At 29.0% G+C, this 17006-nt stretch overlaps 2 protein-coding genes across 4 annotated transcripts in view; one reads left to right on the top strand and one right to left on the bottom strand.

The window, feature by feature from the left end:
- The window catches only part of amon (prohormone processing protease amontillado), a 276980-nt gene that overhangs the window by 142585 nt on the left and 117389 nt on the right, over nucleotides 1–17006 (top strand). The window lies entirely within an intron of this gene.
- On the bottom strand, nucleotides 118–16731 carry LOC107452672 (uncharacterized). 3 transcript variants are annotated; one of them, XM_071183525.2, is made up of 3 exons: nucleotides 16579–16731; nucleotides 4085–4193; nucleotides 118–1489 (listed from the first exon to the last, which is right to left on the bottom strand). In XM_071183525.2, the coding sequence occupies exon 3, from the start codon at nucleotides 1477–1479 to the stop codon at nucleotides 229–231; it is 1251 nt and encodes a 416-aa protein (XP_071039626.1). In that variant the 5' UTR covers nucleotides 1480–1489; nucleotides 4085–4193; nucleotides 16579–16731; the 3' UTR covers nucleotides 118–228. The 3 variants fall into 3 exon arrangements, with proteins under 3 accessions (XP_071039626.1, XP_015924708.1, XP_071039625.1); XM_016069222.4 differs by lacking the exon at nucleotides 16579–16731 and adding an exon at nucleotides 5424–5751; XM_071183524.2 differs by lacking the exon at nucleotides 4085–4193 and having other exon boundaries at nucleotides 16579–16691.

A 17006-nucleotide genomic window follows, 5' to 3' on the forward strand; every position in this document is an offset into this window, starting at 1 on the left:
ATAAAATTTACAAAAAAAAACCTTTAACGACTTTTTTTCAAACACTTCGTATTATTTTATGTACCTGTTATGATACATCTGATCTATAAATTCAGTATTTTTAGCTTTTTTTATAACAATAAAATTTACAAAAAAAAACCTTTAACGACTTTTTTTCAAACACTTCGTATTATTTTATGTACCTGTTATGATACATCTGATCTATAAATTCAGTATTTTTAGCTTTTTTTATAACAGAGGATAGTTTCTAGCTTTTCGATTGATTTCACTCAAAAGAGGATCGATAGTTTTGTTAGCTGTTTCTTCATCATCAGTTGAATCTTCATCAGTTGCGCCTTTTTCGATTCTGTCGTTCTCGAATAGATCATCCTCGGTTATGCCTTCTGCAGTTGTGATTTCTTCTGTCACGTCTTCTTTGGTTGTATTTTCAGCTGTAACAAGTTGCGGAATTAGGCGAGGATAAATGGTGGCAGCGGTGCCAACGTCTTCATCATCAGTTAAATCTTCTTCAGTTGCGCCTTTTTCGGTTCTGTTGTCCTCGGTTATGCCTTCTGCAGTTGTGATTTCCACTGTCAAGACTTCTTTGGTTGTGTTTTCAGCTGTAACAAGTTGCGGAATCAGTCGAGGATAAATGATGGCAGCAGTGCCATCGTCTTCATTATCGCCTTTTTCGGTTCTGTCGTCCTCGAATAGATCATCTTCGGTTATGCTTTCTGCAGTTGTGATTTCCACTGACACGTCTTCTTTGGTTGTATTTTCAGCTGTAACAAGTTGCGGAATTAGTCGAGGATAAATGATGGCAGCGGTGCCAACGTCTTCATCATCAGTTGAATCTTCTTCAGTTGCGCCTTTTTCGGTTCTGTTGTCCTCGGTTATGCCTTCTGCAGTTGTGATTTCCACTGTCACGTCTTCTTTGGTTGTGTTTTCAGCTGTAACAAGTTGCGGAATCAGTCGAGGATAAATGATGGCAGCAGTGCCATCGTCTTCATCATGAGTTGAATATTCTTCAGTTGCTTCTTTTTTGGTTCTGTTGTCCTCGGTTATGCCTTCTGCAGTTGTGATTTCCACTATCACGTCTTCTTTGGTTGTGTTTTCAGCTGTAACAAGTTGCGCAATCAGTCGATCATAAATGATGGCAGCAGTGCCATCGTCTTCATCATCAGTTGAATCTTCTTCAGTTGCTCCTTTTTCGGTTCTGCCGTCCTCGATTAGGTCATCCTCGGTCATGCCTTCTGCAGTTGCGATTTCCACTGTCACGTCTTCTTTGGTTGGGCTTTCAGTTGTAGCAAGTTGCGGAATCAGTCGAGGATAAATGATGGTAGCAGTGCCATCGTCTTCAATTATCCAATTCTTAGGGTAGGAATTATTTCCTGGAAATTTATAAATAACTTTGCACTTCGGAATAGTAGGGCAGCAGTTTCTGATTCCTTTTCCTCGAACAAGAGTACAATTTAGACCAAAATGCAAAGGAGCAGCCATCACAGCACATCTGATGAAATTTTAAAGAAAAAATGTGTTAATGGAGCATAAATTAAATATTAAAAAAAAATCACATGAATATAAATTTTCTGAACATGACTATTTGATCAAGCTAAGATTTTTTTCAAAACAAAGCCAGTTCAGTTCATTTTAAAAGATATTTGGATAAAAAATCTATACAAAATTTCTCTTTGTTATACTTAAATGTAGGCAAATGCTATGCACAATGTAGCAAATGTTACAAAAATATAAATTTGTAGGCAAATGTTACAGCACATTTATGTTTCTAGAAATGTGTAATAATTTTCTTTGTAGTATTAATACAGTTTACAGTTTAATTCAACTTATTGTATTTTATTCAAATTTTAAATAATTATTTTAAATATAACTTGTTATAAAGCCGATATTGTTTTTATCTAAATATCTTAATTATTTTGTAGTGAAATTCCTTTTCTATAAAAAAAGCATAAATGAAATAATTTTTTTCATTAAATAACAATTCTTTGAAAAATATTGGATTAATTTCAATTTTAGATTAATTTTCTTTTAACTTTTTTTCAATTTATTAAATTTCAAAAAAGAAATTTAAATTGCGTTAGTTTTATTACGAGCTAATACCAGTTTTACCAAACTATCATATTTTGTAGCAAAACTATGTTTAAAAAGCATATCTAAAATAATCTCCAATATATTTTTTTTCACTTTAAGAACCTTTCTTTGAAAAATATGCTTCATTTAATTTAATCAAAAGTTATTTTGTGCAAAAAATATAGAATGTTAAATAATAAAATATGCAAGGAAAACTGTGACATTGAATTGTTATAGGTTTTGTAGAAAGCAGAACAAAATCGTAAGTTTGAAAACGAAATATGTTGTACAGGTCATGAAATACAGCATTAAAATGCAAATGCATTTTTTTTTATTTCTGAAGACCATATTAATAAAATATCAACAACTCGTTGAAATGAAAGAAAAGCGACATTTTATCATGAAAAGAATAAAAATGTGAACTAAACTAAACGAAAAACAAAACTAAAATGACATCTTAAAAACAAATATCTTTGAAATTTTTAAAACAATTTACTTAAATTTCAACACAGAGACAACGGTTTGTTAGTGTATATTTTTTTACCAAAATTATGGTTTATTTTCTAGAAAATTTTATTATCATAAAAATTGAAATCTAGAACGATTGTAACATTTTTATTTAGATAGAATCATGCACGCTTTAAAAAATTTAACTCGCCTTCAAGGTAATAGAACGCTAATTTTTTTTATGATGATAGCTTAGTTTGCATAAGACGCAATTTATATTTTTCATATTTTGTGTTATTTAAAAGTATTTTTTTAATAATAAAGATTTCATAAGAAAAACTATAAGAGTTGGAACTTTTATCTAATTTATATGTCAATTTTTCAAATAATAACATGAACTAAGTAAAAAATAATAGTTACGTTCCATCACTGAAAAAAATAGATTGTAGAAATAGAATTAAAAATAATGCAATGCGCATTACAAATTTGTGACAGTTCATATCATAGTTACGATATTTACCAATAATGTGATAAATGTTACAATGTAAAATAAAATTTTATGTATGTACTAAAACGCACAATGGCTGTGTGGTTAAAGGAGATTTGGAGAACTGGGGTTGGGTTAAATCAACAGGGGTGTTTTGAAGCTTCAGATAGGTGAAAGCACACTAAGAAAAGAAAACATGGTCAAACTAACAAAATATGGTAAAGTTTACCGTGCTTCTGGTTTAACGGGAACACCAAAAAGCTCGGTAATTTTTACCGAAGAGCTTTGGTAATGATTTTGGTAAAACAAACAATGAAATATGGTCTTACATGTAATAAAATTTGAAACATTTGCGGATTTTATCAAGATTCCTTAGACCATGGGTTAAAACCATTGTTTCGATAATATTTACTATACAGGTTTTTTTATTTTTTACGAAATATGTGGTAGTCAGAAATATATTTTTAAGAACCAGAATTTCCGGTAAACCGTTACCACATAAACGACATAAACGAAAACTGTACTAAAGTCACCAGTTACATTTCATATTGTTTTGCATACCCGGTTAGAATGCAGGTAAAGAATTATTATGGTTCTGGTTTGCGGCAACTTAATACAATGTTAAGTTTACCGCGATACCATTGTTCACTTGAACAGAAATTCGACTCAATTAAACACTTAAGTTTGAATAGTCTCTCGTACTTTGAAGGAAGAAATATTTATGCAGTCTAATGCGAAGCCCAGCAGGCCTCAGCCGAACAGCTTGGGCCTTTCCAAGGAGGACTTATACGCTACTCCACTTCTTGTCATCGACTTTTTGAGGGTCAACAGCCTGCTGGATCTTGTCTGACTTTGTCGGACAACTGGAGGATAAGGAACAACAGCAAGTTTGAAACAACTTTTCAAGAAATTATAGTTAAAAGCACCATTATAGAGAGTAGGCTATTAAGCATGAAAAAAAAAGCGTTTTATGAAATTTTAAGAGTTGTTATTCTTTTTTCAGTAAAAGCTATAGCGTTTAAGAAATTCTAAGTGAAATATCATTAATTAATTCCGTACTTTACATAATTAAAATTAACTCACCCTCTTTTTACGATTTCTCCTGGTTTACATTCAATTGTTACACATTTTTCAACATCGAATGCAAAGTCGTTTACGGGTATCAATATACCATTGTCATATTCACAATATCCTGCAGCAAAAAAAAAATATACATTTACTTAAAAATACTCTGGAAAATGTAAACGTTTTTATACTAATGTAAACTGTTGGGAAACTGATAAAAAAATTTAATTTTTTTTGCTTTATTTGTAAATACCATAAAATTCGTAAACTATTGAAATGCAATTCAAAATGCTAACAAATAAATGTAAAACATAAATTTATGCTATATTTCCAAAATATATTTACTAAAACTGTTTCTGAACAAAAATTTAATTACAAATAATTCATTAAAATTTAACACTTTTCTTCTTAGTATTTCAAAATGGAAGTTTTCAATTGAGCACGAAATTTAAGAAGGGTGCATTAAGTACACAAAGAAGAAATGGTTTAAAAAATTATTGAAGAAATTGTTTAATAAAAATAATAACTAATTAATGATGAAAGGGCAAATTATGTGAAATTAATTTTAGTAATCAATTGCTGTACAATACGCTATGGCCAAAATGAGATGATTTATTCCGTAACTTAATTTATCTTCTTATTATACCCTTTTTCCTCCAACAATAAAATTAACAAATTGGAAGGCAATTTCAAAGAACCGCCATAAGTACCACCGTTTCTCAAAAAATCGTGTTCTTTTTTATTTCAACAATTTAGTGATTTTTTTTAATTTAAGCGATTAACATTTTGTATGAAATAATAACAAGTATGAATAATATCTGCTCAACAACGATACTAAGATTGATGAATCAGAATGTTGAAAAAAATGATTTTTTTATAGAAAATATTATAACATAAGCAGAAAATATTAGCTTTTTTCTATATGTACCAATCATAAAAGTATATTAAAAGAAAAGAAAATTCTGCAATTATATTTTGTAAACAAAAATATATTGAAATTAACTCATCTTGCAACTATGCGATTGATTTTTGATACCGACATAATTTTCTGCAATACCATGCGTAGTCTAAAGTATTATTTCAAAATAAGAGAAATAACATCCTATTCCGAGCAAAATATTCTCTATCTGAAGTAGTTCTGCAATCATTTCCTTATTTTCAATCATTGTTTGCTTTTGAATATCATCTAGCAAACCAATATATTTTTTATCATACAACAATGCACACTTGAGGAAAACTCGTGTTCCAAATTCTAACAAATATTTTACAATATACGGAGATAAAGAAATATGCCGATATTGCTGAATTTAATGAAAAATATGTAATGTTATAAAAACACACATTACTGTTTACATACCATTATCCGTATTAGTTGGATAAACAATGACAGAGTATGAAAATACGACGAATGTTGAAATTAAAATCCAACAGGTAATACTTTCAAGCATTCTGCTGATTCAAGTTTTAGGAATCCTGTTTTGTCTTAGATCAGATTTCGAATCCCTCACCTCTTTGACCTCATATTAGGACAGAAATCTACACACCTTGAATTTAAAATGATGCACTATTCTCTTTATTTATAAAAACTTAACCCTTAAAAGCGGAAGTTCGAATAATAAAACATTTTAAGTGAAAAGGTGTATGTAGTTTAAGTGCCGATATTACTTTGTTTAAAAAATAAGTTTTAGTTATTTTATTTTGATGACGCTGTTTGATCCTAAAAAGAAACCGGTTTAAAAAAATACAAATTTTATTTTTTTTTGCAAAAATGAATTTTTATCATCATCCATCCATCTTTATCCACCTTTTTATCTTCTGTAGTTCTGTTTTTATATTCTTTATTTTTACTCTTATTCTAACTGTATCATTTAATTTATTTTCCGAAAAAAAATATTTTTATATCATTTTTAATTAAAAATAAGTAATGTATGCGTTCGAAAGGAGCCGATAACATTGTTTTAAATATTTGTACATTCAAGAAGGATGATTTTTCTACTACTCATACGGTTTAATTTGCTTCATTTAATTAAGGTTACCAATTAATAAATACACTACAAACCCTTCGCTTAACTAAACTTAATTTTTTCACAAAATTTTAAATTTTTTTTTAAAAAAATTTGACTATTCATCATAAATATTTAAAGTTGATGGACTCTAAATAAATGTATTTATTACAGAGTTTAATCAAAATTATTTACATAAAAATTTTTATCTTTTAAATACATAATTTAATATTTGATATTTTCAATAATAATCAAATTTCTACGTTACAGCACATTAGAAAACTGGAATTTAAATCATAATATTTTTCAAATTTATTTAATAACAATTCTTCCAACTATTCTTGTCTGAGGGAAATCTAGCATATAAAAAATACACATGTTGAGAAATGCATACTTTCTTAACATGTGTATTGTAGGCATTACAAGGAATATTCCGAAATATTCATTGTAATGTTTACAATATTATAAATTGCTAGTAAACATTCCGATACGCAATAATTTTAAAAGCTGTCAAAAGTAAAAAGAAAAGCGGAAAAAAAATAATAAATAAATAAATAAATAGTAAATAAAAAAACAGTAATTCTTTTTTAAAACAAATAAATAAAAATAAAAAAAATTTGTTATGAATAATGTGCACATACACGTAGTTAAAAAATTTGGAACTTTCTGATCCCAAATATCATACAAAGTTGCTGCAAACTTTACACAAACCATGTCAAAACATATTATCCTACAAGTTAAACCCTCTCATATTCAGTAATATAGTTCAACTTGAATTTGAGGGAAGGTCACTATTGTTGTGGTGGCTGGTTTATTAAGTATTATTGCAATTATTCACAGTAGATGTTACCTACACTTTTAGAAATTTCTTGGAAAAAATGGATAAAAAACAATTTATTTAATTGTTATTTTAACATGTTCTACCAAAATAGTTGAATGATTATATAGAGGATACTGTTCAAACTGTTAACTGGGAGAAAAATCATTTATTGATCATTATTATTGTTATCGTTCATTGATAATCGCTTATTATCACCTAATACTGCTTAACAATCAGAATTTTATCAATATCAACCAGGCCCACGTCCTATGAGAATCGAGCGCACTTTTTTCGAAAGCTGGAAGCTATGCCAAGTGATAAGGGTTAAGAATTGAAATTTTTATTTTCCGTCATCGAATGCCTTACGCAACAGTGAATGTCTAATAATCTTATAGTAACAAGTTTGTGGCTGCTTAAAAATATACCCTTAAAAAAGCTGTTATGCAATAAGCCTTAACAAATTCAGCCGAATTGAGGAATTTTTTGCTTATCTTCTTACTAGCCTAAATGGATATAAGTTGATTCCAATAAACCTAATAACTCGTGTTGAACTCTTTGAATTTGGCTAATTGAATGCTTTTTCAATTATCTCACTGGCGCATTGAAAAATGTTATTGGCATTTGCAAAGAAACGGAATTTTCAACTAGCTTACAGTATAAATTTTTTATGCACAATGTATATTTAATATCATTATTTATTCAAAATTCTTACGATTTAAACTTAAAAACCAAAAAGCGCTTCTGGAAATGTGCTACTTTATTATCTGTTTTCTGAAAACACAGATTGCTTTTATGCATCAAAGTAAGGGAGTTGAGAAAGGGCTGAGTTATGGAAAACGGTTATTTTTGAAATTACAACATTTGTAAACGTTTTAAGTACTTAGATCTGTTTATACAGATGCACTCTCGGAAGGAAAACTCTCACTTTCGATGATTTAGTAGTCCTAGAGCTGTATTTCGTTAATTTTGAGAATTATTTTGCCGCGATATCACATGATTTGTGACAAAGCGAATTCTTAAATACTTGACGAAAATGTTTCCTCAACTTGGAATCTCATTGCAGTGCATAATGGGAGATTGTTAACTAGAATTATGAAACTAGAATGATGACTAGATGATTGAAAATAAAGTGATGTAACTAGCCGACAGGCTGTATGGTGGTCAAGAAATTGGTTTCGTGCCAGGGAGAGCTTGGGTTTGAATCCCGTTTAGAGCATGCATGTAACTTTTCTCTCTATTTAATCTGTCCCTCTTGCGTTTTGTTTGGGTGACATTGATCTACCAATATGATGCACAAGATAAAATGGTTCATAAAAAAGTTAGATACATTAGGCGTTAGGAGTTTTTTTTTAAGTAGGATAACGAAACATTTCTTTAATTTTAAAGAAGTTCGTTTCCTCGAAGAAGTGATGAGTTTTGCTCGGAGTATATACCAGGAAACAGTTTCGCCAAAAACGAAAAAAGTTTCGTGAAATTTGATCATCCATTTATTACAATTTAAACTGATAAAATTAGTTGTGTTTTTTGCCTTCAATAGGTTGCATATAAACTAATGTAATTTATTGGTGAAATAATTACATAAACAAATCCATTTAAACACAAATACTAATCCCAATAATTTGCTATTTGAAACACCTCATAATTTAAAAATTCATCTTACACTCCCAATTTAATAACAGAAAAAAGAAATTCTTTCCGGACTTCAGGATAAAAATGTTCGTTTTAATTGCTTTGTCTGAGTAAAGACTTTAAAAAAGCCCCAAGGTGTTTTGAGAACTTCTGAAAGTAGTAATGAGTTCTTTGAAACATCGTATCTTTAACGAGCTAAATCCAATCCTAGCTTAGCCTTCATTTTAAAAGCGTCCATTTCATTAATATTCTTTAGCAAAGAGCTTTCTGAAAGGATAGGAGAAAAAATTTTGTTTCTTTTTAATTTACAAACTCTAACAATAAAAGTATTTAGAGAATTTTACCTGTATTTTATTGCTGTAACAGGCAAGCTGATTACACTCCAATGTAAAATCAATAATTGTTTGTTGAAAACTGGCTGGTAGTTTTTATCGATATTGGTTTATAATAATGTGAAACGATATAAAATAACATACTTTCATTTTTTGACGATAAAAAATTTTATAAATTGCTGCTAATAGTTTTTTTTTACTTTTAATCTTAAATCTAAGTAGCTAAACGTTGTCTTCAGATGCCTTTTACTTTTCTTTAAATTGTTTTTTTTTTCATTCTATAAAACGTTTCCAAATTATTTTTATCAGATATGTATTTCATTGTTTTAACAAATATACGATGTGTTTAAAGAGACATTTCAAATATTATTTTATTTTTTTTAGAGATTATTTGATTATGAAAGAATCATTTTACTGTCAATAAACCATTTAATTTTTTAAACCGAATGAAAAAATATATATATTTGCTAGATAATATTAAGTACAATAATATCAATCAAGGTGGCTTTCAGTACTACGGCCGTAATCCTCTCGATATCGCTCTTATATTTTGAGTCATAAAAAAACGAATCTTTCATGTGGCTATTTTAGATTAATTAAGACTTAATAATTGAAACTAAGATGGCTGTTAGTATTATGATGATCTTCACAATACCGTGCTTATTTTGAATCAGCAACCTAAATTAATCTTTCATGTGGCCATTATTGATTAATTAAGGCTTAATAATTGAAACTAAGATGGCTGTTAGTATTATGACGATCCTCACAATACCGCGCTTATTTTGAATCAACAAACTAAATTAATCTAGCCATTATAGATCGCCATTATAGATTAATTAAGGCTTAATAATTGAAACTAAAACGGCTATAAGTATTATAACGATCCTCACAATACCACGCTTATTTTGATTCAACAAACCAAACGAATCTTTTATGTGACCATTATAGATTAATTAAGGTTTAATAATTGAAACTAAGATGGCTATTGGTATTATGATGATCCTTACAATACCACGCTTATTTTGAATCAGCAAACCAAGAAGACTCCCCGTGTAGTAAATGGTGACTGATGTACGTTAAATCTGTCGAGTCGCAAAGTCCTCCATGTTCCCATAACAAATCAATACCTATGGGGGCACTGATCAAGGAGTTTCCTTGTCTTCTGGAGTGGTTCAAAATTACAAGGCTACGGAGTTGAACATTAGTAGTCGTAATCTCATTAAGCCCGTTTTTCTAAAAATATTTGTAGTTTAAGTTAACTTAAATGGTAGGGATCAAATTATGCTACAGGTTAGTTCGTCAAACGAGAAAAAATATGGTGGAAATGGACAGAAAAATTGGAAAAACTTGGAAGTGAATGCGATTTTACCCAAATTAGTGAAATAATGTTCCCATTTTATCTTTTAAAAATGATTTCATATTTCAATCCTATCTTGAACATGCACTTGCCACTAAAATGTTTCTAAGATAGGTTAAGTTTTACAAGCAAATATATGAAAACAAAATAAAATAAAAGTTTGTTTAATAAAAACATTCCTCACTTCCAGATTTATATATCTCTTTCTCTCAACGTCAAAATAACTCACTCTGAAAGATATATGAGACATCCAGGAAAAGAATCGAAAGAAAGAGAAGGTTTCGCTTTTGCTCATATTCTTGCATATCAACACGAGGACACATTCTTCTTCCACTGTTGTTGCCAAAACGAAAAGAGAAAAAAAGAAAGAAAACGACTGCTTTCGCCGATAAGGGAAAACGAGTCGATGGAGTAGAAAGAAGTGAGAAAGGCTTCGAAATCAATATATTCTGAGAGATTTCTGTAAAAAAAATATTCCGATTACCCTTGTGCCGTCAAGTTGGAAGACCAATGACGTCAGCCGTGACCTAAAAGAGCTAAATTGAGGTTTTCCTTCGGAAATTCGGCGTGAAAACAAGGTTTTTGTCTTACCATTTTGAATGCAAAAGCGTAATGAGCTCCTTTTGTTCTATCGAATATTGAAATTAAAGCGTGCCTTCTTTATTTTGATTTTCATTTCAAAGAATCCAAATGTTTGTCTATAATTTTAGTACTTTTCTCTTTTAATATGCTATGTCAGGTTGAGGTATGATATATATATATTTATATATATAATAAGCGTCAATAATTTCTATAAAATACCATTGTATTAAGGAGTTGTATTAAAAATTACAACTGTTACTGATATTACAATTTTTATGTTACCTAGTTTAACATGTTATTTCCTTGCGAAAATCTATTTTCGTGCAAATACAAGGTGACAAACCACTCAGATCGATCTTAACTTTAAATCTAAACTTCAGTATGAACACGCCATAAAAAAAATTTCCACTACCTTCAGTTCCGTTTTCTTGTTGTTGTTGTTTTTGTTAATTTACGTCGCGCTAGAGTTGCACAATGGGCTATTGGCGACGGTCTGGGAAACATCCTGGAGGATGATCCAAAGACATGCCATCACAATTTTGATACTCTCCGGAGGTGATGGCACCCCCGCTTCGGTGGCCTGACGACCGGCGCGCGAAGTCGAGCACTTTACGGTAGCACAGTTTAAAGAGAACCAATACCGCACACCCTCGGTCCCTACGCAGACTGATCCAAGTGGTCACCCACCCGCACACTGACCGTAGCCAGTGATGCTTGATTTCGGTGATCTGCTGGGAACCGTGTCATAATGATCAGTCCACTGCGGGACCCGTTTTCATTTCATATTTAGTAATCTGGCAACTTAACTATTTTTAAATAATCGTTGCCAGTTGACCGTCAGTACATGATGTCTTTCTTTTTTCTCTCTTTATGGGTTTTGTTTTGAGTTTTGTGCTTTTTCTTCTTAATTAAATTATGTTAATAAATTGCTCTTATTTTTTGGTGCTCCTCACTTTATTGCATTGATATTGATATAATATTTTGTATCGGTTACATTAATAAAATATCAGAAAATACTCATTTTTAAGATTTAAACGTGTGGGTTGATAACGAGACTATAATAAACTATTATGTTTTATATAAGTTCGATGATTCCCCAACCAAAAACTACTCTTGAATTTTTGCAAGTATCTAGCCAAAGAATAGAGAAAAAATTTCTCAAAATTAAATGCTCTCTGCTGTGACTAGAACTTCTGTACCATACATTTTTTATTTAGATGTGTAATTTTGGGTCAAAGATGTTAGAAAATTAGCGTAGTGGTTTTCATAAGCCGAAACAAACAAAATTTGCCCATCTTCGATTTATGATTCGGGCTAAACGGTAAAACTAAATTTTAGTTTTCATCTAGCGCAGAATTCAATGCACTTGCAGCTCAGTGCATGCAAAATTTACGTCCCTTATTGATGTTGTAAGCAAATAACTGAAAAAAATGCCCAAAATTTTCCAAATATTTCGATTTTAGAGCTTAATTTTCTTCTTAAACCGTCGCTAGCTCATATTATGCTCTTATTTGGAAAAACAAAAATGAAATAAAGTCGTCTCCAGCTTCTCATAAAGTAATGGAAACCTTTAATTTTATTTGACGTTTCTAAAAGTTAGTTTTCTCAAATGTTTATTTTTGTTTGATACTACCTTCACTTACTTTTTCAGTTTAATAGCTTAGAAGGATAAAATTTAAATATAATTTGTTTTACGAAAAATGGTATAAGAGGTTTGCTGCTAAAGAAGAAATCACCATCAGTCAGAATTTCTTTTTGCCTCACAGAAATAAAGTGAGTACTATAAATTCAGCAATACTTCATGCCGCAGAATGTTATTAAATTTTTGCAAGTCAAAGTGTTGAAGTTTTCTAGAACTTTTCGCCCTCATCTCTGCCGTATTTATTTTTTTCTCCAGGGATCGTTCGATATTGAAAATCAATAAAAAAAAACTTCAATATCAGATGTTTCCTTTAGTTTAAATAATTCGAGTTAAACTAGAAAAAGAGTTCGTTAATTGAAATCATTAGCTATATACATGCTATATTTAATTTAAATAGATGTTGTTAATAATTCAATGAATTGCTATGCACCATAATACATCACTTTTCTTTGTTTTGTTTTTTTTGCAATACATTTATTCAAAAAACATTTTTTTTAAAAAATGTTCTTGATATTTTCTCAAAGTGGATTTTTTTATAAATTGGTTAGTTTAAATTCGCTTAAAGTAACAGAATAAATATGTTCTCTGTGGTTTTATGACAAAATCTCTTGGACTGTAAAAATATTTTGGTGTGCAATTGCCGCCTAATTTTGGTTTTAAGGTAAACAAAAGGTTTACATGCAATACATGTAATCATATTTTTTGTTTACTTTTTGATTGTTATTGTTTCATTTATTTATTTATTCATTTTTTGTCTGTTAATTTACTGACTAAATATATTTCCACGCGCATTAGAATCAATTTACGGCTTCATTGCAAAAACATTTCATTCAAAAAAACAAGCATGTTTTGATAATATATTCTTTCTAATTGTTTGAAACAATTATTATTTTAACACTTTTATACAATTTTTTGCACGATAACTACAGTTCTGTACTTAAAAAAGTATTTAGCTTACCTTAACACCAAAAATGGTGGCAACTATTTCACCAAAATTTTTTACAGTGTAGAAACAAAATATCGCTTAAATAAAATACCCTTTAATGAAGAAAATGTCGACTTTGTAAAATCTCAAGGTTATAAAATACGCTTAATTCTTACGTGATTTTTATCTACGTAATTTATTGCCGACGTGATAGTTAGACCACACGATATTATGCCCACACGAAATTTTGATGTGACTTATATGTTAAATTCAATCCCTTCTTTTATCATTATTACTCTATCTAATAACATCACGAAGAGTCAACTAACCATAAAACAACTTTTTTTAAAGTAGTACATTAATTAATATTACATATACATCTTTTATATAAAGCAAATTAGTCAATAAAGTATATAATGTTATTACTTATTACTATATCAACTAATAGTAATGAGTAATAATGTTAGTGCATATAGTTAAGTTATGTAATGTGTAGTGTAATTACATTATACCATAGCTCCCATGTATAAAGAGTCGTCATTGAATGACACAACAAATATAACACCTGAAATAAAATTATTTGTTTGGTGCAATGCTATAAATATATTAGAATATACTCTCTTAGAGAGCGATATTTTTCTCTTTTTAACGGATTTAACAATTTGGAAGCATAAAATAATACCTGAATTGTTGTAGCAGACAAAATTTCGGTTTGATTGTCACATGTAAGAAAAGCTCCTTTCCGGCGATTATGACGGGTTTTTTTTTTTTTTTTTTTTTTGAAAGCGTGCTTATGTGTTTTTTGTTCAGCTGTTTATGATGTGTGTAGTATGCAGAAAAAAAGTTTGATCCTAAAACTAAATGAACGAAATTACATTATTCTTTGAAAAAAATGGAAAAAAAAGGTTCTAATATGAAAGCATTTAGTTATTCTTCTTCTTATTAGACACTACAACCCGTTACAGGCCAAGGCTATCTCAGTCAGTTTATCCCATCTAGATCTAGTATTCAGTGCTATATTTTTCCATCTATTAGATCCCAAGTCCTTTAACCACTTCTCTACTCGATCTAGCCGTCTTGTTTTAGGTCTTCATCTTTTTTTTCCCTCTGGTGTTTAGAAGATTATTTTTTAATTATTAATAATATAATAATACTATTATTATTTTTAATTTTTAATTCTTAAAATTATTTTAATTATTATTTTTAGTTATTATTTCAATTAATTTATTTAATTAAGGTTCTTTTTATATATTATATTTAATTAAATTAAACAAAATTTTGCAAAGCTAAACAACAAACGTTAGATAAATATTTTCTTCACTTTTCAATAAAGAATCGTTTGAAGCACATCACAAAACTTATTTTTATACTAACTTTTAATTTATTTATTTATTTGTACTAATCTTGAATTCAGATTAAGCGATCTGTTTTAACAAGTATTTTTCCGCTTTAAGATTCTTTCTTTATATACGGATTTTATTATTGCATATAGTTTTAAAGTTATAAAAAAATATTTGAAGTCAATGAGAAGCTTTAGAGAATTTTTAAAAGTACCGCTTACCAACCTTATGTAAATCACGAGCATTTTTCTGTTTTCCTAATCCCTCCTTATATACAGCTTTTACTATAATATATAGTTTTAAAGTTATAAAAAAAATATATTTGTTAAACAGTCTGTGAAATTCTTTAGCGAACTTTTAAAAGTGCCGTTTACTTATGTTATACAAATCACAGCACACAAATATAAATGTTAGTATAAGCTTCACTTAATTCGCACCAGAAATTCGAGGAATTCGTAAATACGCTTTTCTGATCAGATGTCCTAAAAATAGACACACCAAAATTATTTCCATGAAACTTTCAGCAAAATTACTCGTCAGTAAACGCCAAAATTAATTGCATGAGCATTCGTTACTTTCGCGTGGTTGGATTTCTGCTATTCTGTCTTTAAAAGTTACCGAAACGGATAATCCGTTGGGATATTAAAATTTAGGGAGACAATTATTTTCATTTATTTTGTTTGTAAATTGTTTGTCTGTTGTTTCAGGAAATTGCTTAAGATTGCAGTAAGAATTATTACTCTCTGTTGTTCTTTGAGAGTGTAGTTTTCAACCTCTGCTTTATTCCGAAATTAAATAAAAGAAATGAACAATTCAGAATGTGCAAGTTTTAAGACATTTTATATTTTCTAAGAAAAAGGGAATTTCTTTTTGTAGAAAATTTATTTCTTTTTTATCCGCCATTAAAAACAAATATGTTATACTTTATTTTTTAAGATTATTTTGACATACTTTTTAAGCATTGTGAATATATGTACCATCAGAAACAATGTGACAGTTCAGTTTATTTATGAAATATTCAATATTCTTTATTCCAAAATGTTTCAGACATGAAAACCTTATTTTATGATTTAAAGTTAAGTTATGCATTGAATTTTATTATAAGAATTTACCATTCTAGACTCATTTCATTAAAATTATATTGGTTAAAAAAGAAATTGTGACCATGAAGTATAAAAAAATTCATCATAAATGGTTTTCTATCTATTTTTAAAGTTTCAAGCTTAATTTTTAATCAAGCAATAATACATTTTTTTACTTAATTTTTGTACATTATTCGGTTTGATTTTATCTTTATACGTATTACATAATATTTATTCCATTTAAGAACCAACAACGAAGCTACAATTTTTAAACTGGTGAAAATTTCATTCTAATTTAGAGGTATGTTATTTTACTAATAGTCGAACTGTTAGATTTAACCATAAAACTGCCGGGGAGAATGCGTAGAAACAATAAACAATTATTTGTTTGACAACGATGAAATGAACTGTCGCAGCTGACTTTATATCACAACTAAATACTAGAATCTAGTTTTATGTAGCATCTGAGCTTTAAAAGGGTTGATGTCACCAAAATTTCCAAAAGTATTGTCTCTCGTTAGAAAAATACATATTTTTATCTTTAAAAAAAACATTAAAAAACTTAATAAAATTAATTTGTGATGTTTTTTTTCCTTTTTTTAACATAATATAGCAGTTTCATAACGATGACAAATTCAATGCGAAAAAAAGTATGGTAAAAATTGTTCTTTAAACTTAAAGCTGGGTAATATTTATCACAATATTTCTTCCCTTCAACACATGAAGAGTTTCCAGCGTCTAATCATTACCTAAAGAAATTGATGATAATAAAGAAATCATTACACATAATGATACTATACCTTGTGAGAATACACGGATCGGTCATCTTTATCATCTGATTTTTAAAAAAAAATAAATATACTTCACGTAAACAGTTGAAAACAGTGATAAAGAGAATTACAACAAACTCTTGCTAGTCTTGTCCTTGGATGTATTGCCCTAAAGTCACAATTAAAAGTAAGGTCAATCATTTGCTAAAATATTTCGTAACACCTTTCGTGTCGTATTTAGAATTAATTGTTTCGTTTGTATACAGCAGTTGAAATATTTGACATATTGTAATTAATATTCCTATAGAGTTACTTTTAATTTCGTCTACGGTTTAACCATAAGTTAAACAAATATGAGTATACATTATGTCGGAATGATATTTATAACTTTAAGCGCTAATTAAACATAAAAATGAAATCTTAAATTCAACTTCTTTCTAATTTTCACAATATTATTG

The sequence above is a fragment of the Parasteatoda tepidariorum genome, chromosome 7 (genome assembly GCF_982258835.1).
Source record: "Parasteatoda tepidariorum strain Cologne lab strain chromosome 7, Ptep-v5.0, whole genome shotgun sequence".
NCBI lineage: Eukaryota > Metazoa > Arthropoda > Arachnida > Araneae > Theridiidae > Parasteatoda > Parasteatoda tepidariorum.

Coding starts and splice junctions, on each gene's coding strand:
- LOC107452672 (XM_016069222.4), bottom strand. CDS start 5,514: ATGCTTGAAAGTATTACCTGTTGGATTTTAATTTCAACATTCGTCGTA. Junction 4,194..5,423: donor TCCAACTAATACGGATAATG/GTATGTAAACAG, acceptor TTTTTGCTGCAG/GATATTGTGAATATGACAAT. Junction 1,490..4,084: donor GGAGAAATCGTAAAAAGAGG/GTGAGTTAATTT, acceptor AAATTTCATCAG/ATGTGCTGTGATGGCTGCTC.